Source organism: Labrus bergylta, chromosome 14, assembly GCF_963930695.1.
Source record: "Labrus bergylta chromosome 14, fLabBer1.1, whole genome shotgun sequence".
In the NCBI taxonomy this organism is placed as follows: domain Eukaryota; kingdom Metazoa; phylum Chordata; class Actinopteri; order Labriformes; family Labridae; genus Labrus; species Labrus bergylta.
In genome coordinates, this window is record NC_089208.1 from 1,251,230 (window position 1) to 1,266,229 (window position 15,000).

Genomic DNA, 15,000 nt, shown 5'->3' on the forward strand with positions numbered 1-15,000 from the left:
TGTTGAGGTAGTTCGCCTCCACAAACCTCGAGTTCCCTTTTACTTGTAATCTACACCTGAGTGTCCTTATCTGACATATTTATTTCAGTTTATGACCTCATTTCTTTGTAAAGATGTTTGGGCTTTATTAGATAGACAGGGGCTATCTGCACCCCACTTAATGCCTTTTTGCATTTTTCTGTCTTCAACATTTCAGCTTGTGTGCACCTCATCTTGCATTTTATATCAGTGCTCACATTGGCTTTTTTTTTTAAGTTTTATTTTGGGGCTTTTTATTCCTTTACTTTAGAGACAGGACGGAGAAAGAGAGAGAATGATTCAACAGGTCAGGTCGCTTGGAGCCTACAATATAGCGTCCGTACACGGGGCGCCCGCACTAACCACTAGGCTACCGGCGCCCCTCAATGCTTTTCTTTTTTTTCTTAAACCTAAAATAAATACAGAAAAGGTAACAGAACTTCCTGTTGCATTTTAAATCCTTGATGAACTTCTAAAAAATATCTGAACCTAAAAATCTTCTCTTTGCTGAGCTCCGGTTACTTTCCCGCCTCTCGTCTTTCAGCTACAGTTTCCCTCGAGCACACATCTGATGTCCAATGAGGTGCAGTGGAACATTTCTGTCGGCTGTCTCCAGCTGAGCGTTAACTCAGAGAGAGTACAGCGATATGATATTAACTAACAGACAGTGATGTGACCTGAATGACTCGTCTGTTCATCCTTCTGTTTGTTCTCACACTGTTTTCTGATCTGTTTAAATGTCAAGCTGCAGACATCTTCTCCCTTCCACCTCCAACATTAAGACGTATCTAATGACTGTTCTCTCTGCTGCAAGTAGTTCCCCTGAGAGCTGATGTTTACTGGATCTCAATGTTCTGTCTTACAGTCGAACGAGAAAGGAGATGTCCTCAACCCGCTGATAACGGGAGTCTTCCTGGAGGTATGTGCCCTCTTTCTGTGTCAGCACAATGATCATAACATATTGTGTACCTCATGTTGACCCTTAATGATTCCTCTCCCCCTCGCAGGCGTCCAACAGTGCGTCTTACATCCAGGACGCTTTCCAGCTGCTGATGCCCATCCTAGAGATCTCTTACATCCAGAGGAAATCTGAATCCACCGATCAGTGACCGTCCTGACGTCGCCTCAGGCTCGTCGTCACTGGACTCAAACTGACACAAATGTAATATTTTTTTTTGTAAAAGAACAAAAACACCCGAGTCAACGCTTTCTCTGTCTGGTTATCTGCTCAGGACAAAACCTCGTGCCTGAGAGGAGACGTTTGTTTTTGTCAAACAGTGTTAACTTTTGAACGTTTGCTTAAGATTTAAAACGGACTCTTATCATGAAGGTCTGGATCTAACAGCTGCTGGGAAACAAATGCATTTATAATAAAGAGGGAGAAACCTTTTGTTCTTCTGTCTATTCTGACACAGTCACTACATTTCAGCAGGTCGTGTACAAAGCTCAGTAATGCCCCAGAGAACACTTAAAAACAACGCACAGGATGGAAACAGAGGCTGTATTTGTGTTTTATAATAAATATTAAGATTCTGTGTATCGATATAAAGTTACCCTTTTCCTGTACAGAGAATACAGGCGACCTAGTTTTTCTATGCATATCTTTCCATATCAGTGTTGTGCAGCCCATCTTGTATGTGAGCAGCTGGACGGATACTAACCACGATCGAACAGAGGGACCGTTTGAGGCTTACAGCGGTGTGTGTCGTCACGCTGCAACTTTTTGAACAATCCCCCACATTTGATGCTAAATCCTCTTCACCATGTTCCTCTAACTCTAACATGTGTCTCTAGTCCGTCTACAAACCCCCCAATGATGAGAAAAGTCCATCCTCTCCGTCTTTTGCCTGCTCCACTTTTCAGAAAATGTGTGCTCAAGCAGGCCGTTTGGAGATTTTCCCTTCATGACATCACAAAGGGCAGTAGCCCCTCCCCCAGGTGGGTGACACTCCTACAGCTAGGTGTTTGTTCTGCCCTCTGAGTCTGCCTTCTCACCGTAAACAATAGGACATGGAGCGAGAAAGACCGAGTACACCCAAGCCCTTCCAGAGAGGGGGCATGGTCAGACACAGCTCATTTACATATTTAAAGGTACAGACACAGAAACAGCCTGTTCTGAGCAGGGCTGAAATAGAGAGGTTTATAGACATGATCAAATACAGGATCAGAGTGGATTTAGAACAAGAAACTTCACACACATGTTGAAGAGGAGCTCTGAGACTTATTTACACTGAAGAAGAGGAGGAGGAGGATATGTCACCTTTAAACATTGTGTTCTTATTCGTCATTTTTAAGCCATAAATATGCTGTTACAGGTTAGAAAAACGTTTTAAAAATTTTAACATGAGTAATTGAACAGGTAGCTACATTTCCTTCCTCACCTGCTTCTTCGTTAACCCCTTTCCCTTAAAAACCTCAAGGCACTGGCACCTTAAAGCGCCTGTGAGGAACTTTTGTGTTGTTTTTGGCACCCCCCTGTGGACAAAGTGTGATGACTATCTCCTGGCTGATCATGTCCTGTCCATGTGGAAGAAGTGTTATCTGACAGAAAATCTCTTCCTTTAATTAAATGTCTAAAGTACGACTCTAAATGATTCCTTGTCTGAGAATTTGTTTTTAAATGTATATTTCTGCAGCGTGCCGTGTTTACCTCATATGACACCGAGCCCCTGGCAGTGTTTACAGGAATAATAAACAGTTATAAAGAAATAATGAATCTTCTCTCCGATGGTCTTACTTGCTTTTGTAGGTTATGTAAAGGCATCATTATTCATATCAGTCTGTTTCCTCACCTGATTCAAATTTTTGCCATGTGGTGGACACTGTATCTTCAGTGTTTAGCCAGCTCTGTATCGGTCTGTAAACCTTTCTGTGGTCTTACCTCCTTATATATACGCCTCTGTTTTCACTTGATTCCACTCTTGTAAATTCAAAACTAATTATTTTTGAAACCTCTCTCCATCTGTAATGTATTTAAAATGATTATCTGAGTTTTAAACTTAAATTTACAACCGACAAAGAAGTGTTTTTATCTTTGCTCGTCCGCCTTCAGGTGATGCAGTTTTGTGATATTAAACGGCTCACAGCTGTGTGTCTGTTGGCATATGGAGTCATATTTTCAATCACTGAACTGGACTGTTTAACCAGGTTTCAGATGGTTTACAAATACATGTGCTTTCTAACAGATTGAGTAAAAAATGTGTAAATTACAGGTTATGATGAATAATTCCAGTCAATATCATAATACAAAGGTTTTTTCTTTGGTGTAACAAGTTAAAATCGTTCAGGTTTTAAGATGGGGTTTTTGTGTCAGCAGGTTTGTTTACCTGGTCAGTTTTTTTCAAGAAGTTCAAAAGTTATATTGTAATGTTTATGAAAACAAATGAGGGCAAAATTATCATTAAAAAATTTAAAATGATCATTACTTGTAGAAAAATCAAAAAAGAAATCTGCCTTAATGGTGTTTTTTAAGTCAGTACCATTCCAGCGCAGTAGGTGGCGTTGTGACATTTACCATTTAACTACACAACGAAGAAGAAGAGGAGGGAGAAAGAGAAACGTAGAAGAAGAAAACAAGCGGCGCTAACAACTAGCCTGGCTTGTTACGTCGAGGACATTCTGAGGTAAACGTCGTTTTTATGTTCACTTTAAGACTCTCCACGGCGACACAGCGTCACGCGTGGAGTGTATTTATTCACTGTGACACACTGAGACGTGAAAGCAGAGCCGGCTGTTTGCTCCGGTGATGTTAGCTTAACGCGAGGATTAGCTTAGCTTAGCTTAGCATCGAGCTAGCAGCGCAGCGTCGCTCGTAAGTTAGAATATTGTTTAAAACTATTTAATTTACTGAATCCTGCAGAGTTATTTAATCACACTCAGCACGTCCTGTTACTTTACATGTAAACGTGGTATTTATCTCAGTGTTATTGATAATCTGTGATTTAGCCTCATAAACATCAGCTGTTTCTCATCGTGTCGTCATGGTAACACAAAGATACGTCATTTAATTAACTTATTTAACTGTGACCAATCACTGCTTAATGTACATGTTGGACTGTAATTGATCTATTAGTTTATCTTAATGTTACGGAGCCTGTTGTCCCAGAAAAGTATTTCTGCGCATGCGCATGAGGGTGAGTTCAGGACCAGGACCAGGACCAGGACCAGTTCACTACAGAACACATTTTAACATGTGAACAAACAATCTGATCCATGCCAAAATACTGAATTAAGCAGATACTTTTACATTTCTGTCATAAAATAATTAAATAATTAAATTTTTTATTTATATATATATATATATAAATAAATAAATAAGTGATTTTTACTCTCTCTCATAGTCTGCAGATGTTTTCATGTGCAGTGCACGCTATGATGTTTCTCACATAAAATACACTGCCTGTCCCAAAAAAAAGTCGCCACTTGGATTTAACTAAGCAAATAGGTAAGAGCCTCCCATTGGATAATAACTGCATGGGCGATTATCTTTAAACTGGCAACACGTTATTTAACCCCAAGTGATGCAATGAGTAGCTTCTCATTTCTTAAACCACTATGTTGAAAGACCCATCCTGTGGAAAGATGTTAGTCTGTTTGAGAAGGGTCAAATCGTTGACTTACATCAAGCAGAGAAAACATTTAAGCAGATTACAGAAACTACTAAAACTGGGTTAAAAAGTGGAATGAAGATTTCCCCTGTTCAGAGTGATCAGGGTAAGAAGAGAGGCAGATGAAGTGATGCACCCATCATGCCTACTGTACAAGCCTGTGGGGGCAGTGCTGTGATCTGGGGTTGCTGCAGTTGGTCAGGTTCAGCAACATTATGTGCCCAAAGAATGAGGTCCGCTGACGACCTGAATATACTGAATGAACAGGTTATTCCATCAATGGATTTTTTCTTCCCTGATGGCACGGGCATATTCAAATGGTGGTGGAGTGGTTCAGGGAGCATGAGACATCATTTTCACACATTGTCCACCACAGAGTCCAGACCTTAACCCCATTGAGAATCTTTGGGATGTGCTGGAGAAGACTTTACGCAGTGGTCCGACTCTCCCATCATCAATACAAGATCTTGGTGAAAAATGAATGCTGGACGGAAATACATCTTGTGACATTGCAGAAGCTTATGGAAACAATGCCACAGCGAATGCGTGCCGTAATCAAAGATAAAGGTGATCCAAAGAAATATTAGAGTGTGTGATCTTTCTTTTTGGTGGCAACTTATTTTTTGGCCAGGCAGCGTATATTGTCTTTCAACCTGGTCACATAAAACCTGGGCTCAGTTTGTAGTGTCAGGATAACATCGCATCGTGGGGCCCCTGATGATTCCCACCCCTATCAGACAGTGTCATCTCCTTTTCTCTATAAGAGACATGCACGTAAAGTTTGTTGCTTCATGTGACCAAAAGGACTTGAGGGATGTAAATTTGAATGGACTGACGCTGCTGCTCTCTCTCTCGCAGCAACTTGGGGTTAAAATATGACCAAAGATCTGGTATCGTCCTGTTAGCATTCTTGCAGAGGGATATAAGACACTTTCACTAACCCCGTTTTTTCCCCTTTTCTCCCAGAGTCGTCTTTCTTCAGCACACCGCCTCCCCTTCACCCCCCCTTCCAGAGCGCTGCAGGATTGTTGGGGCTTCAGCTCTCTCCCTGACCTGCCAACATGCCAGCCGCACTTACAGATTCCAGTCAGATAATCTGTGAAGTCTGGGCGAGCAATGTGGAGGAGGAAATGAGGAAAATCCGACAGATTATTCAAAGCTACAATTTCATTGCCATGGTGAGCATGAGACACTTTGGACGTGAACTTTGGTGGCGTTGAAAAGATTAGTAACTGCAGAGTTACTGTAAGGTTTTATTAAATTCAACATCAGCATCTCTTTGCATGAGCCATATAACTGAGTGGGGACAAGGACGTTGAATATTTTTGCAGGAAAATCTTCTTGTTTTTCTAGTAACCAGAAAACTATCAGTGCTTAGTTTATAAAGTGCTTCAACACGTGTACAAAACTCCAAACCCCTTCGGGGTGAGTTTCATAAAAACAGAATTTTCCACTCTGACTTTACCCGGAGTTTCTCCTGCCAGCCTCTGAGTATTTATTTTCTACATGTAGTCTGAGTGAGCTGATGTGAGGAGGTTAATTTACATTTAGAATAACTGTGAAGTCTTTTGTTTTCATCAGGACACAGAATTCCCCGGGGTGGTCGTCCGACCGATCGGCGAGTTCCGCAGCACCGTAGACTACCAGTACCAGCTGCTGCGGTGTAACGTCGACCTCCTGAAGATCATCCAGCTCGGCCTCTCGTTCATGAACGAGGACGGAGACTATCCTCACGGCACGACGACGTGGCAGTTCAACTTCAAGTTCAACCTCACGTAGGTTCACTCTCGTACGCTCACCGCTTTCTATCCGAAGTGTCGGCCCTTTTTTTTTTTTTTTTTTTAAATACTAATAATATTTATTTATCATCTCCTCACAGAGAAGACATGTACTCACAGGACTCCATAGACCTGCTCCAGAACTCGGGGCTGCAGTTTAAAAAACACGAAGAAGAGGGAATCGACACGCTGTACTTCGCTGAGCTCCTCATGACGTCTGGTCTGGTGCTGTGTGAAAACGTCAAGTGGCTCTCCTTCCACAGGTACCTCTCCATTCTCACTCAGCATTGCAGCAGCTTACATGTTCAATGAAAATGTCTAAGGGGTAAAAAGTGCCGGCCAATAATAAGGGGAATATCAAACATTTTGGAAAGAGTGCTGGTGATGTCGACAGCGGCTTTCTGAAAAGTTGAAAGATTTTCAACTTGAGCGCTCAGAGCAGCTGCTCAAAAAAGGCTCAAAAAAGACGCTGGGTGCTGCACTTTTATTGAGACGAACGCTCTCTACTCATTGAAAACGATTCTGTCTTGAATGCGAACACTAGTTGGAACCCCACCTCTAATCAGGTCACATTGAAATAAGAGAAGAAGATGAGAACACCATGAAGCTTTTGCACAACCTGTCCATCCCAACCTGTTCCCTTTTTGACTTCTTCTTTTAAACCAGTAAAGTCAGTGTATCTGGTTTGATCCTGATCCGACTTATCTCTTTTTGTTCTCGTGTGTTTCTCAGCGGCTACGACTTTGGCTACCTGGTGAAGCTCCTGACAGATGCACGGCTCCCTGAGGAGGAACACGACTTCTTCCAGATCCTCAACTTGTTCTTCCCCGCAATCTACGACGTCAAGTACTTGATGAAGAGCTGCAAGAACCTAAAGGTAAAGTTGATACTGGGCAGTGAGTGAGTGAGTGAGAGAGACATGGTGAACCATACGACTGACTTGATTTGTGTCAATGCAGGGGGGGCTGCAGGAAGTAGCAGACCAGCTGGAGCTGAAGAGGATCGGGCGGCAGCATCAGGCTGGATCTGACTCGCTGCTCACCGGCATGGCTTTCTTTAGGATGAAAGAGGTACTCACACACAGTAACATCCACACACACTCACACACATCCAGAGTGTGTTTGTTTACTTGTTTTATCGAAATTAGTCTTGAGGAACCTCCCTAATATGAGCCAGCTCCACTCCTTCGTCGTTCTTTAAAGGAGCAGTATGTAACTCTGTCACCTAGTGTTTAAAATGTGTACTGCAGTCTAAATTCTAAACGTCATAGAGAGCTATCTCCCCCCCCCCCCCCCCCCCCCTCTAGAGTCCATGCTCACTCAGGTCACCATGTGGTGGACTCTGAAGCTTCAGTGTTTATCCAGCTCTGCATGGGTCTGTAAACCTTTCTGTGTTCTAACCTCTCTCCATTTTTCAAAAGCATCTCCAATATTGATCCTAGTTTGAGCACGTTTCTGCTCGTGGAGCTTATTAGAAACATGCAGAGGCTTTTTAGGTCGGGTACAATCACTTCTATCTGAACCACTTCTCTTGACCGCTTCCATCGCTGCAACACCTGTTGACCTGATAACTGCTCTCATATCTGGCAAACCGAGGGGCGTCCAAAACGGCCGTGTGGGGGTGCCTTAAAAGCGCCTACCTTCTCTGGTCCAAACAAATCCAGAGCATTCAGGAGCAGAATGTAAAGTTAGAAGGAGGACATACTGGCTGCTGCATTGTTGTCAGAGAAGCCAGCACTTCAACATAGCATGTTTCCTTAATGATCAGAGAGTAAGATACCTTTATCATCTCACTCTCTACACATCTCACTGATTGGACCTTTAAAGGATCCCAACAACGTATTTCAACATTTTGTGACGCCTGTAAATCTACATTACGTATGAATCATTTAGTGTGGTATAATATTTACTGAAACCCTTTTTTTCTTCCGCTCAGCTTTTCTTTGAAGACAACATCGACGACGCAAAGTATTGTGGGAGATTGTACGGCCTGGGCTCAGGCTCCACCCAGCCCCAGAACGGCATCTCCAGCTCGGGCCAGGAAGAGACGAACAACAAGCACTGACTGAATGCTCAGAAACCTTCAAGTGGAACACGCACTTGTTTTTAAAAAAACCCGACCAGCAGATCTCCCTCAAACGCTCGATCCCTGAACGAGACGAATCCCTCCCACGTTTCTTTTGACACGCCTCCTGAGTGGCTCTCAAACACGGACTCGCAGTGATACCGGATCCCTCACTGGCTCACTCCTTTTTTTTTTTTAAGTCGCTTTTCAGAATACATGGCCACATATTCAAAGCGCTTTTTTGTTTTTTTAACCTCTTGGATTTTTGTTTAACAGCATTATAGGGACCCCCCCCCCCCCTCGTCTTAAACATCATGGGACCAGCTCCGGTATCAAACTGTGACCTCAGATTGAACTTTGACACAAACCGGTCACGCCCTTCAGTTCAGACCACGTCAGCCGGGACTCGCCACTTGTTGCAGGGATTTAATTTTTTAAGTTAATGTTGGAAGGGCCTGTAAATGAACATGTATAATTTTGATGAAAATAAAAATGTTTTAGCTCTTTTTCCACTTTCAGAAACTTTTAACAGCGAGCGTCACGAGTGTGTAACTGTGCTTGGTTATGCATGTTTCCAACAGCGAGTACTACTGTGGTTCTGTATGTTCTCCCCCCCCCCCCCCACCCACCAGACCAAACTGTCCAGCGGCCGGTCTCCAGATGTTGTGCTTTCTCTTGTTTTTACATTCGACATTGTTTTACAGTTGTATATTAAATTGTTTTGTATTTTCAATGTAAATGTTAAGTTTTCATCTTCTTTACATCGACACGCAGCTCGAGGAGCATTTCTTAAAAGTTAAACCCAAAATCTCTTTAGGTCTCTAAGCTAAACTACAACAGAGAAGTAGATAATTATCAAGTAGAACAGTTAAACTAATGTTGTGTCCTGATGAACTGCGGTGTGCTGTTCTCTTTCCAGCTTATTCTCCATGTTCCTCTAACTCTAACATGTGTCTCTAGTCCGTCTACAAACCCCCCAATGAGAAAAGTCCATCCTCTCTGTCTTCTACCTGCGCCACTTTTCAGAAAATGTGTGCTCAAACAGGCCATTTAGAGATTTTCCCTTCATGACATCACAAAGGGCAGTAGCCCCTCCCCCAGGTGGGTGACACTCCCACAGCTAGGTGTTTGTTCTGCCCTCTGAGTCTGCCTTCTCACTGTAAACAATAGGACATGTAGTGAGAAAGACAAAGTACACCCAAGCCCTTCCAGAGAGGGGGCGTGGTCAGACACCGCTCATTTACATATTTAAAGGTACAGACACAGAAACAGTCTGTTCTGAGCAGGGCTGAATAGAACTACTTTATTGATCCCAAACTGGGAGATTGTGGCGTTGCAGCAGCAGGTTATCCAACAGAGTAAAAAACACAATGTTAGCAATCTAAACACAATATAATATTAACTACAAAGTAAATAAGTACTAAAATATATCAAAAATAAGAAAGTGAATATATACAACTAGGATTTCACTAAGCATTACTAGTCTTAAATAGGAAGATGAAATAGAGGGGTTTATAGACATGATCAAATACAGGATAAGAGTGGATTTAGAACAAGAAACTTCACATGTTTTGAGGAGCTCTGAGACTTATTTGAACTTGAAGAGGAGAATATGTCACCTTTAAAATCTCTGAAAATCCAGTGCACTTTCATCAAGCAGCAACATTTTAAACACCTTAACCTCTTTAATCCACAGACACACCGATGAGTAAACAGACATTTTAAATATGTATAAAAATATGGCAGCAGGTCACTAACAGTCTGACCCTCGTGCCTTCACTGAAACATTTTAAATCTTAAACACTGAATGGTTTTAAATCGATGAAACTGAATGCTCTCGGTAACGAGCGGCTCCTCGTTCAGTTGAGTTCAGCTTTTCTCGACGTTGAGTCAAAACAGCGAAGAAGAAGAAAACACGCACGACATTTCATAAACAAAAAGTTTTATTATTAATGGAACAACTATCTGTACAGGGGAAGTGCTTCTGTCAGAGTACGAACGGTGGAAGATTCAGGGGAGGAACCGCCGGGACGCTTTGAGGCCGGCGCCGTGTTTGCGGAGCAGATCTTTCGCCGCCTGTTGGAGGGACTTGGAGACGGACGGCGAGGACTCGCTGAGGTGGAGGAGAACGAGGCAGCACTCGACGACGTCCGGGTGAGGATACACCTGAGAGGAAACACAGACACACGGTTCAGTGAGACATCATGAGAAAACCACTGATGCAACACTCATCCTCTCCTTAGCAACGTGGATCTATCGAGGGATAGCAGACTGTTGCTATGCGTCATTGGCCAATCAGAATCAAGTATTTCACACAGCCTTTTAATTTAAAAAATGTAACTCCCTGTGTTTTACAAACGGCGTCAAAACTATCAGATTCATGTGGTGCGCTCTCTAGAGGACGGATGGGCAACTTTGGTCACAGCAAGGGGACATTTAATTTCTCACTGCCAGGGGGCCAAATTGTAGAATACAAAAACGATTTCAGTCGATTCGGTCTCAAATTGAACTCAACATATACCAGTGATCAAATATTATTATGGACATACTTCTGGTTTTCATGGCAGTTTTTTTTGTCATGTTTTCTTCATGTTTCTAGTTAATTGATGTGTAAAAATTGACCTGAGGGTCCACATTGAGGGTTGACAGGGGGCCGCATGTGGCCGGTTGCCCACCCTGTCTGTAGAGGAATCCTCCAGTAACACACGTTGCAGCCGGTTTATGAACATTTACGTTTCTTGACACAGCCGGTTATCTACATCAGAGGTTCTCATACTTTTTTAGACCATTTTCAGGTGAGAATTTTTTCCAAGGACCCCCTCATTATCGTAACGTTGATAAGCATATATTAATACTATGCAATAATGTACGCTGTAGTACTTTGCAACGATAGAATTAAGGCTACATTTATACTTTCCAATAATTCACTTGATAAACTTAGAGAAAATGTTGACTCCGAGGTGGTTTTTGTTTTGAGTTCATATCAGAATTGATTTAATGGCACAAAACTAAAGTGGGCGGGAGTTCTGGACAAAATAGCTGATTCTATTGGTGCAAGAGGTCTCAGTTTGTAGATATGCTTTTTCAAGCTATGGTTCGGGGACCTGGGACCCCACCTTGAGAATCACTGATCTCAATGTACAGGTGGTTGAGGAGCAAAAATATCAAAGATCCTCTGTGTGTGTGTGTTTGTGTGACTCAGGGCTCAGAGTTTTTACCCTGATGGAGACAGGGAGCGCAGCCAGCTGTTTCTGGTGCTCGGACATCTTTGCGGACAGAGACAGCAGAGTCTCCGGCTCTTCAGACCTGAAGGAGAACAAAATGAACACCCTCAGAAGCTGCTCAGGATGAGACACAACGACAGGTAACCATGGCAACCAAAATCTTCCAGGAAGTCCTCACCGCTGTGCAGCATCAGCAGACCCGTGGCTGCCTGACGTCCCCCCTGTGGTGGAGGTCTGTGTGGGTGACTCGACCTCCTCCTCCTCCCCTGATTGGAGCGGCACACTCTGGGCTCTGCTGTGCTGCAGCACCATGGCCGCCAGACGCTCCTGGATCTCCCCGAGCGACCTCTGAGCTGCCTGACAGACGGCGTGAGGTTCAGAAAGAAGCAGAGACGCGTCAAAGTCCGGTTTGTCAAACGTCCTGGTGGTGGTCGAACAGGCGGCGTTCTCTCTCACTCTGGACTCTGACGCTCCTCCTCCATTCACCACTCGGTGCGTCGGCTCGTCTGCAGGACCGGAGTCGCCGTCTGAGGGTGAAACGCCGTTCTGCACCCGGGTGGAGTTTTTCCACCAGTGTTCATAGAGGCGGTGGTAGGTGACGAACGCCTGCAGACTGTTAGCCGCAGCTTTGACCTCTTCTTCTTCTTCCTCTTCTTCTGTGTGATGAAGAGTTTTGGAATATTTTCTGGAAAACACACGGACGTCACCTGGAGACGAAAGAGAAAACATCAAGGATTCAAATGGTTCAGAATGGCGTTCAGTTTCAAATAGTCCCAAACTCACACGGCAAATAATGAATTCAAAGAAGAATCTCTCTCTCTCTCTCTCTCTCTCTCTCTCTCTCTCTCTCTCTCTCTCTCAACAGAGAGAAGTCAGAGTGGTGGCTGACATTTATAGAAACATACCGTCCGGGTACAGCAGCCTGCAGAGCTCTGCAGAGACGCAGAAGTGTCCAGCGTCTCTGAACCAGGACACCGCCTGCCACGCCTCCTTCAGCAGCTGGCCGCCATCGTCCAATAAGGAGCTGAGCACGGTCCGGGTCAGGTGGAGGGATGAGTACAGCTGAAGCTGAGACAGTGAGACAGATTACTTTAGACGCTGGATTAACCCTCAGACATCACTTCAGTTTACGACCCTCTGAAGTCACTAAGGACAAAAATGTCCACTTCCAAAAAACTGATATAAAAAAAGAACAGATTGATATTTTTTTCTACTTATCTCTGCATAAATCTCTTAAACAACTTCAGTCCTGCTCAACACTACCAAACACTAAATCATCTTTAGGAATTTAACCCTTTAAATGCCAGTCTGATTATATGATTCTGGCATTTAAAGGGTTAAATTCCTGATAATTATTCAATATTTGATAGTTTTGAGCAGGGCTCTGTTCTGTCTGTTCTATTTTTATAGCACTTTTTGTAAATTGGACATTTTTGCCCTCCAGTGTCCAAACAGGGAACTACATTTTAAATCTGATGCTACACAAAAACTAACAATACATCAAAGTCAATATTTTGGATAATCTTTGACATATACAAGACTGATTTAAAAAAAAATCCCCAGCCACCAAATATTTGTTTTATGGAAAATAACTCTTTTTTTTTTTTTTTTTCCATAAATAACAACAGTAACATCAAGTAATCAAACTGTCATTTAAAGGGTTAAATTCCTCTAAATGATTGAATGGTAGTTTTGAGGAGAGCTGAAGTTGTTTAAGAGATTTATGCAGAAAAAAAGTAGAAAGAAATATCTATCCTCGTTCTGCCTCGAGGACTCTTATTACCCAGCATGCACCTGGAGGAAACACTGTGTGTACACTCGAGCGAGCGAGGAGGGCGCACCTGTCTCAGAGGAATGTTGGCGGTCGGCGTCGGACTCTCCACAGACTTTAGCTCCTGCAGCAGATAGGTGGCGCTGTGATTTCCTACCGATTCCTGTGAAACCCCAAACTGCTCCTCCCACACGCCTCGCACCCGGTCCTGGATGCTGACGTGAGCCTCGCCCGGCGACGCCCACGTGTTGCTGGAGGCGCAGGATGCCGGAGATCCAGCGGGCGGGTCGGAGAGCGTCGCAGCCAGCAGCTCGGCGACACACAGATGGAGCCTGTGGACCTGCAGGAAGAAGACGATGATCAGGTCAAAAGACGATTAAACATCACCTCTCATCTGTTTTTCATAGCTCCGCCCCCTCACTGACCAGCAGCGTCTCCTGAGCGCTCAGAACCTCCTGGGCTCCGACCCAGTCCAGATCAGCAGCCAGGTCTTTGGCACACCTCAGCGCCAGAGACTGAGCCAGAGCGACCTCTCCGGAGATTCTCGCCAAGCTGGCCGCCGTCCTCAGAGAGGAGACGTCGTTCTTTCTGGCGATGACTTTGGCGGCGTCGAAGCTGGCGCCTGCAGCGAGGTAACTAAGAGACAACGTGAGGCAAGGTGAAACATGAAATGTTAGTTCAGCTACAACTGAAGGAGGAGGAGTTAAGTTATGAAAGAGATGGCTACACACGAGATGATTTAAGGCCTGATTTGTCCTCCCAAACAATCAGGGGGCGTGGCCAATTCAAGACTCTTTGTCCAAATAACCTCCAAGCATGTAGTCGAGTCAGCCCCGATCTGGAATCATAAATATCCAACATGTCTGATTTTTATGATTCCTGGTCGGGCCGCCTTGGAGAGACTACACGCACTGCTGGCCAATGAGAGCGAGCAGACCGGGAGGTTTTTCAGCTCGCCATCCTCATGGCGTTTTATTTTCTCACCATTTGGCAGCCGCAGAGAAATGTCCGTCCTTCTCCAGGACGGCGGCCCAGCAAGTGTAGAGCTCCTTCAGGACGGGCTCGTCCGCCGGCAGCCGGGCTTTGACCAGCGCGATGGCCTCCCTGAGACACCGCAGGGCACAAAGGTCAAAGGTCAGCACCACATTTCAAAATAAAAAGAAATGACATCCTGAATGTTTATATCAAATCCTTCCTATGCATATATTTAGTTTGGTAACGTTTGCCCTGCCACCACTCTCACCAGGAGGAGAGACGGCCCCGCCCCCTCATGGACGCCATTTCTAGGGGGCATAATGACGATTACTGTTGAACAATTGAAGGAGACGTTTCTGTTTGTCCTCAAGAGTCAAACGTTTAACGACTACATCGACTTTGAGATGCACGTTGTCACTTCAAATCAGATGTTTATCAGCGCTCAGACATTCGCTGGTGAAACAGGACGGAAGGGGCGGGGGAAAGGTGGCGGCAGGAGGGAAGGGGCGGAGCTGAGGTTAGGCCTTTAACAAAACAAACTATGACGAGTTCTTTTACTCATT

The 15,000-nt window shown here is 44.1% G+C and overlaps 3 protein-coding genes across 3 annotated transcripts in view; 2 read left to right on the forward strand and 1 right to left on the reverse strand.

Annotated features, from left to right (window-relative positions):
- fam114a2 (family with sequence similarity 114 member A2) overlaps positions 1-1,408 on the forward strand; it is an 8,423-nt gene extending 7,015 nt beyond the window's left edge. Inside the window, exons 13-14 of the mRNA XM_020650553.3 lie at positions 884-937; positions 1,026-1,408. Coding sequence (XP_020506209.2) covers positions 884-937; positions 1,026-1,127 — 156 coding nt within the window. The 3' untranslated portion in view covers positions 1,128-1,408. The remainder of the gene's footprint in view (positions 1-883; positions 938-1,025) is intronic.
- Positions 1,409-3,548: 2,140 nt separating this feature from the next.
- On the forward strand, positions 3,549-9,206 carry cnot8 (CCR4-NOT transcription complex, subunit 8). The gene is made up of 7 exons (XM_020650552.3): positions 3,549-3,641; positions 5,592-5,803; positions 6,207-6,400; positions 6,505-6,666; positions 7,136-7,280; positions 7,363-7,473; positions 8,339-9,206. The coding sequence occupies exons 2-7, from the start codon at positions 5,687-5,689 to the stop codon at positions 8,465-8,467; spliced, it is 858 nt and encodes a 285-aa protein (XP_020506208.1). The 5' UTR covers positions 3,549-3,641; positions 5,592-5,686; the 3' UTR covers positions 8,468-9,206.
- Positions 9,207-10,392: 1,186 nt separating this feature from the next.
- gemin5 (gem (nuclear organelle) associated protein 5) overlaps positions 10,393-15,000 on the reverse strand; it is a 16,851-nt gene continuing 12,243 nt past the window's right edge. Inside the window, exons 21-27 of the mRNA XM_065962972.1 lie at positions 14,447-14,566; positions 13,888-14,098; positions 13,533-13,802; positions 12,597-12,759; positions 11,870-12,398; positions 11,686-11,773; positions 10,393-10,633 (exon numbers count right to left, since the gene is read on the reverse strand). Coding sequence (XP_065819044.1) covers positions 10,478-10,633; positions 11,686-11,773; positions 11,870-12,398; positions 12,597-12,759; positions 13,533-13,802; positions 13,888-14,098; positions 14,447-14,566 — 1,537 coding nt within the window. The 3' untranslated portion in view covers positions 10,393-10,477. The remainder of the gene's footprint in view (positions 10,634-11,685; positions 11,774-11,869; positions 12,399-12,596; positions 12,760-13,532; positions 13,803-13,887; positions 14,099-14,446; positions 14,567-15,000) is intronic.